The 11,330-nt window shown below is 35.8% G+C and overlaps 2 protein-coding genes and 1 pseudogene across 2 annotated transcripts; all 3 read right to left on the bottom strand.

Moving 5' to 3' along the window:
- Positions 1 to 3,978: 3,978 nt before the first annotated feature.
- On the bottom strand, positions 3,979 to 4,744 carry LOC143470414 (U6 snRNA-associated Sm-like protein LSm6). Its single transcript, XM_076968527.1, has 2 exons — positions 4,482 to 4,744; positions 3,979 to 4,412 (listed from the first exon to the last, which is right to left on the bottom strand). Exons 1-2 carry the CDS (start codon positions 4,570 to 4,572, stop codon positions 4,255 to 4,257), a joined length of 249 nt encoding a protein of 82 aa, XP_076824642.1. The 5' UTR covers positions 4,573 to 4,744; the 3' UTR covers positions 3,979 to 4,254.
- Positions 4,599 to 5,720, bottom strand: LOC143470413 (serine/threonine-protein phosphatase PGAM5, mitochondrial pseudogene; annotated as a pseudogene).
- A 32-nt stretch (positions 5,721 to 5,752) lies between these two features.
- On the bottom strand, positions 5,753 to 9,025 carry LOC143470412 (sodium- and chloride-dependent GABA transporter ine-like). Its single transcript, XM_076968526.1, has one exon. It carries the CDS (start codon positions 8,949 to 8,951, stop codon positions 7,170 to 7,172), a length of 1,782 nt encoding a protein of 593 aa, XP_076824641.1. The 5' UTR covers positions 8,952 to 9,025; the 3' UTR covers positions 5,753 to 7,169.
- Between the last annotated feature and the right edge of the window lie 2,305 nt (positions 9,026 to 11,330).

Genomic DNA, 11,330 nt, shown 5'->3' with positions numbered 1-11,330 from the left:
TTAGGTTTAGTTTTTAGGTTTTTTAGCCATGCTACACTCAGGTGAGTACAGAGTACACAGTACAGTCAGAGTTTTAATTTTATTTGAAACGTAATTGCGTGTATAGCAGGAACATTTTGCGCTAAATAAGCCTAAACTATATGGAGACTTATTCCATCCAAAACGATTAGCTAGTCTACAGCAGAATTCCATTAGCTAGCCTACAGTACATAACACAAACCCCAGTCATCTGGCATATCGTTTGTACATGGTGACGTCATAATTACCGCCGTCTTTGTCATAATAGGAAGGCCAAATTTGCAAAACAATTTTGGAAATAGGCCTAACTGCTTAAAACCACTTCATATTATTAAAAATCCTTTCACCAATATGTTTACTGACAACTACTCTTTAATTTAAGGCAAACTTGTTTTTGCACTTGCTCCTCACTTTAAAGATGGTGTTCTCGTTTCGTTTTCGTCTTGTCAGTGGGTTCAAGGTTTGAGTTGAACGGTCAGGTAAATTATTTAACATTTGGGTAGAGCAGCTGTTTGTGAAAATATTTTTCGTTGTTTGTCATCTTCTAAATCTTTTCCCATTTGGTTAGGTAGATAATAACGTGAAAGTAAGTACAACTTTTGCGTGCGATGTTTTCGTGAAAACAAGCTTATCGAGAATCTCAATACCCACGAGAACCTTCCTTGAGAGTTTCAGTGTCCGCAGAAAGACCACACTTTTGTTAGGACTTTATCGTGCGTTTTAGGTGAGGATGTACTGCGTTTTATTCAAAAAAATGGTTGATCTTGTTTATATTTTCAAATACAGTAAATATGCCGAGGGAAATAAAAAAACACGTTCTTTCAATGAGATATTTGTCTGTCACGTGGCACACCGGTTGCCGAGTAGTAGCTAGCATGTCATTAATAGGCCTACCATTACCTAACTAGTCTTTAGGCGTCCAGTTACCTTGTCGATAAAAAAAAAAAACGCTCAACTAAAACACAAATATTTAGGTTTTGCAAACGTAATGGGTTGACTGTGTCTAAGACAAAATATAGCGAGTTTTCATTCGAAATAAATCGTTTTATTAGAAAACGTTCTTAAGAAAGATGAGTCCGCTTGAGTTAAGATGATAATTGCGTCAAGTTTTTTTTATTTTTTTTATTTCGATGATTAGCGATACAACAATAACAATAAATAAACAGTAGTATAAGATAAATGGCAAAGCACAATTAAAAAATGCAAATCAAAAGCATGGCAGACAAAGCCCCCATTTACTACAATGAAATCTTAATTTATTTTTTCTTTTTGCTGAACACCTCTTGGATTTTTCAGTATCCTTCACCACATGTTCAAAGAGCTCTATTAATGGTTTTTTGTTGTTACACTTGGCCCGGTAGATAGTAAAACGCGCTACTAACAATAAGCAGTTAACAAGTCCAAAAGATATTGTCGGTTCAGGAATACCGAACAGTAAATTGTTATACTGAAGGCTATGAGGCCATCTCAAGCGCACAGCAATCCAGTTACATACATTTTCCCAGAAAATTCTCCAAAATGAGCATAGAATAAATATGTGTAGTACAGATTCAACATTATTTCTACAGAAAACGCCTAGCTCAGAGTCTAATGCTCCAAACGCGAACAGCGCCTGGTTGGAAACAATATAGCTTTAAGGTTAAGTTTTACTTGAAATGAACGTAATTTTGTTTCAATTTTTGAGTTGTAATGGGCGCGGTATAATTCTTTCCATGTTGTCTCGGGTATGTCAATTCCTAGTTCTTTTTCCCATTTTTTGCGTCAAGTTTGTGCCGCTCTCTCAGTTGTAACGAAAAGTGGGTATATGGCACCTGAACTTGAGAAGTTGACCCACTCCACTACAATAAGTACTTGTTGAAATGTTTATTGCGGGTGATGATGTATGAGTCTCATGAGGTCGTTGTCTGCTTTTCTCACCCTCAGATTTAATTGTTCACCTTGACGGCTTACTGTCTTGTGAAGATGACAACAAAGTTGTCTATCTTAACACTGAACTTCTTCGAATTGAATTCAACAATGATTAATTGATTACACAGGAATGACAACTGTATATGCTGATTATATTGAAGTTTCTTTGAACAATTACATTTAGACAAAACATTGGCACAGCAACAGCATAAAGACGTCCATGTTAGAGCGATTATCTTAGTAGACTTAATGCATAGAACAGCTGTGCATAACTCACGCAAGACTGGCAGGTACGACATTTATGTCACGACTTATGTTATCTATCATTGACGTCATGTTTCGTAAAGCAGACGTCCGAAAATAAGAATTCTACACTGTATTCGATCTGTATACTATAATGTCCCCTTATTATCACACAGTGATAACGCTCTATCATTAATAGTGATTGCATTTCTGGGCCAAACTTTAAAACCCGGGTTTCGGGAATGTGACAGCAAACAACCGGGTAAACCTGTTTTTTTTTCGGGTTTCGAATAAAAACAATTTTTTTCTCTCAATAATGGACTCGATATGTACTATCAAAGACCTTTTGTTTTATTAACGAAATGTTTATTCAATTTGTTTCGATAAAGCACACTTTTTCACTGATTTGTGTAATGAATGAGGTTCTATAATCAAGTTTCAAACTTTCTTTGCCTGTCTATGACGGAATAGAAATAAATTGCTTGAAGTTTTGGCGCTTGTGTGCCTGTTTCCCCGCACTCCCACTTTGCGCTACGTCACCCGCCGGCGCTCTTCGTCAAGGTGCTGCGAGTGCCTATGTGTTAATATCCTGCCCTAATCTTACACCCGCTCTGCACCTACGTCACACACGCAAGGAGTGAAAGCATGGACAGCGAGCGAACATTAATCGTGTGTGACGTAAGTGCAGAGTGAGAGTGCGGGGGAACAGGCACAGAAGTGCCGAAGTTTTTTCTTTCGCAACAATCGTATTGCGATGAATATATTATGACGAAGGAGTAAGCAAATAATGAACAGTATGAATAGCCTTCAACTGAGCCAAATTGCACAATAAAATATTTTATAGTCTTTTCCTTAAAAAAAAAAACGGGTTTCAGGTTGCAAACACTAATAATAATTAATCGCCTGAGTCTCGGATGTGGCACAATTTTGCTTTGTCAGCTACGCCCAGGGTAACGGACCTAACAATTGGGGCGTCAGTCTGTGTATTGCTGTTAAATTTGTTTCGGTATTAGTCTTCGAAAATACGTTAAGTTCATAAATAAAAAAATTAATAGTTTTATAAATATAAACTACGCTTTGTTGAGATCACTTTCTTAGTATTTAATGTATATCGATCCTGCTTGATAAAAGGTTTCCATGATGCTATGATAAAAGGTTTCCATGTTATGCGCATTAAAACACTTTTGAAAGTGGGAGTTTTCAGCTAAACCAAAATCACAAGACAAAACGACCGGAAGTTGATCGGACAAACCACCTACTAATACAGCAATTTTAACTTTAGTTTTATGCCATTTTATCCAAATGTATGCAAATAATCCCAGCCTATTGTTATCGGTTTATTTTTTGACCCGGCTATCTACCTTAACTGAACAGTATTATTACCATAGGTCGGCAGTACCGCGGTATTATACTACCAAATTACTTTTTCAAAAAATTTCGGTCGGTCCCGGTACTTTTCACGTGATAATTTCAAAATTTTAACAAGTATGTCTTCAAAAATACATGCTAATTAATTCTTAATAGCTTCTGTAGATCTTTTTTAACCTAGAAATGTCAAGTGAAATTGCAAGCGATTAACGTCACATATGTTTTGGCTTGGAGTAATCTTTACCGGGAGCATAATAGCGGCAAACATTGCATTTGCAGGAGCACCTTTTACACAAAAAGTACCGGTACCGGACTCCTTTTATCAAAATAGTACCGAATACCGTCACTGACGGTACAGTACTTTCAAAGTACCTACTGCCCACATCTGATTATTACCATGATTTTACGTTCATTACAAAAGCATATTGCAGCAAAAATGCATTTAACCATCAAAAGCGACTTCTATTTCAAGTATAAAGAAAACATTTTCGCTTGAAAGTAATTCAATTCAAATTTTCAGATATTGAAGTGTTTGACCTACACGCGTTTTGTGCTAATGGTGAAAACACACAACAAAAACAGGTCATTGCAACAGTAAAACATAAACAATCTTATTTGTAGTTCCCAAGAAATGGTAGAAGCGGCAGACATAAATCCAGCGTGACGGAACTGCTAAGGGAAATTTTTGTTATTAGCAGGCGTGTGAAAAAATAGGTCTCAGTTCATCAAACCCTTCCGTTTCTGCGTGCTGATGTAAAAAACGTTATTTCCTCTGATAAACGCATCACCATATTTATTTTTCAACTGCCCGTTTACGTATTCTTCGGTTTGTTCTAATGCAATGTTCATGTAACCGTCCAGGCAAGCAAGAACACCTACAAAGAAAACATAAAAGCTGCAGGATTCCATTAAATTTTATGTTGCTGTATTATTAATGGAATTACCTCTGTAATCAACTCCAGAATTCAGCTTTACCACTACTGGTCGGCCAATTATTTGCTTCAAAAAGTCGCTTGGTGTCTGCTTTCTGCTCATTCTCGCGTCTAATACCTATTCACCTGCTATTGCAAAACATTAAATTCTATCCATTACTTACAGTATTGGAAAGTTAGCACCAATTTCCAAAACGTGGTATATATATCATAACAAATTAAATTCAGTGCAAAATGTGATACTGTAGTGATTATACTTTTGAAAATAAACCTAGTGTCAAAGGTCCCAAAATGCACTGTTAGTTAAGTAAGAATTGAAAGAAAGCAAATACTGGAGATATTACTAAAAATTACCTAGTTTGTGATACAAAAACAGTATTGACACTATTCTGTGGATAATAAACTATGAGACATGTGGCCAGCCTCGCCTAAGCATTTCATGCTGACTGTCCCACTTGGATGGATAGTTAACCATGTTAAGCTGCCGTGACGAAGGCTTATTCTAAGCCATGCTTCTGGAGGCATTTGCAATGCTCTACACACAAAATATCGTATGACATTTGCATGGCAAACAACAATCTCAAATGAATCTTGCTTTTGAGATGTACTAGCACGATGGACAAACTTTCTGAATGCAGCCTCAATTCTTGGGCCATCTGTGAAGACCGAAGTTTCTGGTCGCCAGTTTCGAAAGTTGGGCACAGGGCTAATTGGAGATCCTTCCCTGAGCATGTCAGTTCTCTCCGCGCTTGTTATGCCAAGTTCTTCACGAATGTGACCACAGGTTTCAATGGCACGAGTCATGCTTGACTCTACTACTCTACTGTAAGTAAACTTATCTTGAGTAATCTCTCTTAGTCTCAAACCAGTGGCGATGGCTTGTTTTTTACCCAATGCTGTTAAGGTTCTTTTCTCATCTTCTTTGAACTCGGTGTGGTACTGACCATGTCGAATAAAGATCAAATGCCTGGTAGCGGTTGGGGTGTGGGAAGAAATAAGATCTTCTAATTCTGCATCATTTCCGTTTTTCTGCAACCGCACAAGTTCGCATGGATTTATTAACGAAACAGGGTCACGTTTGTCCCAGTTAAAATCCCACAAGGCTGTAGGGTTTGAACAAAATGAATTCGTTGTTGCAGCTTGAGTTTTGCTAAAAATAGTGTCAATTCTATCCACATGGTTGATGGTTAGAGCAAAAGCAGAGCCAGTTGTGCCAAGGGCAAAACAAATTTTTAATGCTTTTAAACGCATCACCTAGCAGTACTTGTTATTGCTGTAACACCCTGAAGAAAAAGCGAAAATGCAATATTTCCATTTATCAAGTAGAAGTCTAAGGAGCCAAAATCTCAGTTAATTTTTTGCAATTCCATTTAATCCAACAGTATAAAAATAGCAGTACAACTGCAAGTGGCTCACAAAACACTTAGTTACTTGAAACAACTATTTTTAAGTGTTAGCAATAATCATATTCCAAAAAAAGTAAGAAGGTTGTTATATAAATAGGGCAATATGTTTTTATCAATTTGTTTAGAAATACTAAACAACAATTATTGAAAGTAATACAAAAGCATATGTGTATGTATTTCAAAACAGAGCTTAACTAGAAGCATTTAAGTAGGTACCTGCAGCTGTAGCAATAGAATAACACATAAATTGATGCTTCCAAAATCAAATTACGACTGAGGTTTCTGATATTTTACAGATTTACTAAATAATTACAAAAAATATTTCCAACAAAATGGAAAGGGGGTGTTTTTGTTTACAGATTTACTATAAATTGAGTATTGATTAATATCTTTATCGATGCATATCTTTGCAAGTACAAGTTATCATAAAATACTGATTTAAACGCATCTGCTGCTAAAGATAAATGAAACAAAGTACAAAATATGCAATATATACTTTCACACATTTGTAAACATTGTAGAAGCATTAAAATATGTTTTCACAAATTCATTCAAATTGTATAGTAACGACATAGTTAGTGACACAAACTTGTGTATATGGTACAATCATACCTATAAGATGTTTATATGCTAAGTTCTGCTAAATATTAGCAAAAATATTTTTATTTCGTTAAACTTACAAAAGTATTCATAACTAATCACAAGATACTAATATGTTAAACATATTTTCATGACTGAAAACATAATTTAAACAACTTGGCAAACAAAATTGAAAGCACAAATTGTACATTTGAAAAAGCAATAATCTGAAAACCATTCAATTGAAATTTACCAATCAATATATTATTATTAAAACCAGAAAACATCAGGTTAAAAATGAAATACGTTGCCGGAATGGACTACGAGAATTCAAATTCACAGATAAAGTTTGCAGCGGCTGGCGAAGAATAGTGGACATAAGTGGTAATGAGATTTTCATTAATAAACACAAAGGTGTTAGCTATTTCAATTCTGCTGTTACAGAAATTACAAGAGCCTAATTAATTTATTACCAATGGGTATGTCACACAATGCACCAGAATGTTGCAATGCAACGAACAGATTTAAAAGGTGTCACACATCAGCTTCGAAAAAGACAGCAAGACAATGGAAAAAAGGAGCAATATTTCACTATTGCAATTCTACGCATAAATTGATATATAAATTCAATTTCTATAGTATGATACTACATTTTAGTAAAATTTCAAGACAACTGAAATATTGGTACAATATGACCCAACCTTTATCAAAAGTTTTAGGAAGCAGGATCACCAGATTTCAACTGAGTAAGTTCTACTACAGATTCATAATGTGGTGGGCTACTGCCAGACTCCGGGGTTTCGGAATCAAAGCTAATTGCTTCTTCATCTGAGCAATTGACATTGATTTTTCCTAACTGAGGTCGTATGCATTTCATTAATCTTTCAACTAAACTGCCCTTTGCAAAGCATAGTGCATACACTGCAGTGGCTGGAATACATACCATCGAACAAAGTGCAATTAACCACCCAACTGCATCAGCCCACACAGGATAATTGTACTTTCCATAGTGAGCCGGCTCATACCTAACGATACTAAAAATGAGGATCGTACCAATCAAAATAGGAGAAATCACCAGCCAGCAAATGGTCATATATTTGGGTGGCTTGCTTCCAGTCATTCGTTTGACATCATTTGAAAGTTGACGGGCGCCATATATCCAACAAATTGTCACCACTTCGAAAAAAGCAAGAAACATTAGCGCAACAACAGCAGTGTAATTGTCCAGCAAAGTGAAGACATAAATTCCACCCTGCATGAGATTGGGCACACCTAACAAAAGTGCAATAAAGCATACAGTGAAAGATAATAGTTCCTTCCGCTTGAAAATCTTTGTGAGCAGCTTGCCTTTAAATGAATCGGCCAAGCTGGTAATAGCAACTTCCACCATAGCAAATTGACTGTCAATACCGAGGAAGACCAGCATAAGGAAAAATAGAAATGCCCAAAGCTGTGGAACAGGCAAATTGGCAAACAACTGAGGATAAACAATGAATACAAGCTCTGGCCCTTCAGTGGTAACATTTGCTACAGGTCTGTTTAACACATATGACATATGGCCCATTGCTGAAAAAATCACCAAGCCAGCTATGATACTTGTTAAGCTGTTAATACATGAAATGACAAGAGTGTCACGCAGTAAGTTGTTATCCTTTCGATTATAACTCGCAAAAGCAATCATTGAACCAAACCCAATTCCAATTGAATTAAAATTCTGAGCAGCTGCATTTACCCAAACTTTAACATTCAAGAGCTCTTGCCAGTCTGGTTTAAAGAAATAGTAGATTCCTTTGCTGGCTCCAGGGAGTGTGAAGCTTGTCCCCAGTAAGACAAACAGAATCAAATACGGAAAAGTCGCAGTAACATACACTACTTTACCAGCAGATCTGACACCTTTAAAAACACATACATAGCACAAAATCCATGCCAAAATAAAACAACCAAATAATTCCCATTGCATTGAACCCATTTCATGCACACCTGTTGTTTTGCTTAGAACTTTGCGATCAAAGAAGTCTTGAGTTGCAGAGATATCAGTCGTGCTGTTTAGAGAGACATTAATGTAATGTCTACAGTTATCACTGCTCCAACTTGACTCACAACTATACCAGGGCAATGGAGACTGGAATGTGTTGAAAAGATAATACAGAGCCCAAGAAATGATAACATTGTAATACGTGCATAGAATAAAGCTAATGACCACAGTTGCAATGCCAACTCCTTTCATCATGGGACAGAGCATGCCAATTGCATGAATAGGACCAAATCCTGTGAGCTGCCCAACAGCCATCTCAAGATAAAGCAATGGAATCCCACACACAATAAGCATGGTGAAGTATGGAATCAAGAAAGCCCCTCCTCCACTTTTAAAGCAAAGATATGGAAACCTCCATATGTTGCCAAGCCCAACAGCATAACCAGTGCAAGCAAGCAAGAACTCTCGCTTGTTTTTCCAATGTCCACGTGTTCTTGTACCATCTGATTTCTCAACGGCCATTTCACAAATCTAGTTGTTTACAATCAGCAGTTAACAAAATAATATCGATATAGTCTGCATGAAAAAAGGTGGCAACGTTAAGGCGTGCTCCTGATATTCGTCTTTCATAAAAACTCTATTATATAGCTAATAACCAGATCAGTCAATCATACAGATATCGTATTACACTACGTAACACAATTTTTGTTTGGCTCATATTTTTTATGGCACGGTAAGGTTTTTGGGGTGCTGAGTTAAAAAATTGTGTTATTTTTTTCGATCATGAATGCTATATTCACAGTTTTTGCTTTGTCCAACTTATAATTTATTGCTTGTTGTACACATTTTTCATAATGATCATGTAATATATTTAATTCATAGTGATCCTTTCTTAGGTTTATTTAAACATAATAGTCATTAAACTCTACTTTGACAAATTGCTTCACTAAACCTAATTTTATATGAAGGTGCAGTAATAAAACTTTTTCCCGGCTTAGAAATGGCTCTTTGATGACATTATACCTTCCTGGCAATACTTCATCTCTTGGCAGCAACTAAATCTTTCGGTAGTGCTCTCCACTAGCTCTGCTGTCTCACAAGCACAGAAAGCAGGAGTATTTGGTATAACAAGTGGAATTGTCAGATACATGTTCCTGTTAGAAAGCAAAGCTGCTTTAAAGCTTTTGGTTGAACTGTCAATAAAAAGTCGCCACTGATCGGGGTCATATGCTATTCCCACAGCATTAAACACAACTTTGAAATAGCACAGGTCATGAAGTACATCAAAATAAACAGAGAAGTCCAAACGCATTTTCCTGTAGGTAGTTTCTTTGCAATCATGGCCAAGCAAATTCCTGTGACTTTGCTGTGGATTTTCTTGGTCCGAGAGCACGTATATATATATCGTCTAATTTCCTTTTGGATGCTTGGCTGGTGAAGAAACCGGATTACAACTAAAATGCAAACACTTATGAATAGTTCTCGGTTTTGCAATACTAAACTTTGGTATGCTGACGCTGCTCAAGTCCTGTGCACATGTTTTTAAGCAGGCAAAATCAATAAATTCAGATAACAAAAAATAAGGAGTACTGAGAAAACCCTTCTAAAACACTGATAAGATAACGAATATTTTGCACTCCCTTTGACTTTCTCTAGAAACTGTACTGTATTAATAAATGCCTATTTACAGCACAATAGGATTGACAGACTGTTCAACATTGCTAGAGCTTTTGATTGTAAAGTACCTTTTTAATCGGTTAGCTAAGTGCATAGCCTGTTTATATAACTAGGCCTACTGGTAGTTAACCATCGATGACAGAAAAAAATGGATCACATTTTTCAAATCAGCGCCTCAAATTTACTCAGGAACAATGCAAAAATAAAACCCAAAAAAATTAAAAAAAATTTTGTTACGTAGCGTTATGCATAAAACTATATTTGATTGATTGCGGGTAGTGGTATCATAAGTTTACAGTTTCTATTAATATGCACCAATTAACAGAATCACAGAGCGTATAAATCTGCATTTGCAACAAATAAGTTGCCTGAATTGTGCCTGTTAGAATTCAACATTAACAGCAAAAAACACAATCAATCCAGATTGATTCTAAACTTGCTGCATGGTCTATTCCGAAAGCTCAGTTTGCATTTCAAATACCTGAAGTGATGAATACCAACAATTCTTGTGTGCGTTTTGAAATTCTGATTCATGAAATGTGAAAATTTAATTACTAGCTGTACAAATCACACAAGCTATGATTAACAACAAACATCAGCATAATAATGGTCTAAAATGAATGAATATACCAGAAGTCTAGCACTGCTCTATATGCAAATGTTGTCATGAATAAACTCAATCATCCTAGACAAAATAGGACCTGGTGTAGGTAATAATTTAAGTTTGGATAAATCATAAATTTGTATAAATATAATTAATTAATAATATAATAAATAATCAAAAATTTTAGATAAATTTAAGTTTGGATAAGCTACCACTACAATATTGAACTATTTACATATTATTTATAAGATGTTGACTTAGGTGAAATAAATTGTTTGTGATTGTGAAACACAGGGAATTTACTTGCACCAATGAATTTTTGTAGACATAAGCAAATTGCCAAATTACATTATATGCATTTATTCTTTATAACTTGCTGGTCAGAATAGTCTCAATGACTGCTACAAGAGTAAGGTGTGAAAAAGGTTGCTTCTATTCGGTTGTTAAGGTGAGCAGTTTCAAATTTAGGTAATATAACAACAAAAAAATGTGTATCTATCGGAACTTGCACAAAAACAAGCTTGGAAACCAGGGCTTGGATTACGTATTTTACATTGCATACTACGCTTACCACATAACATGACTTCGTATCAAACTAGTTCTACACTGTGTAAGATTCA

Source organism: Clavelina lepadiformis, chromosome 9 (assembly GCF_947623445.1).
Source record: "Clavelina lepadiformis chromosome 9, kaClaLepa1.1, whole genome shotgun sequence".
Taxonomy (NCBI): Eukaryota; Metazoa; Chordata; class Ascidiacea; order Aplousobranchia; family Clavelinidae; genus Clavelina; species Clavelina lepadiformis.
The sequence above is the reverse complement of the archived record's forward strand: the minus strand, read 5'-3'. Positions and strand labels throughout refer to the sequence as shown.

Bases quoted from the DNA above. Each gene is read 5' to 3' on its own strand.
- LOC143470412 (XM_076968526.1), bottom strand. From the start codon at position 8,951: ATGGCCGTTGAGAAATCAGATGGTACAAGAACACGTGGACATTGGAAA.
- LOC143470414 (XM_076968527.1), bottom strand. From the start codon at position 4,572: ATGAGCAGAAAGCAGACACCAAGCGACTTTTTGAAGCAAATAATTGGC. The intron at 4,413-4,481 runs GTAATTCCATTA...TTTTCTTTGTAG, and splicing joins TTCTGGAGTTGATTACAGAG to GTGTTCTTGCTTGCCTGGAC.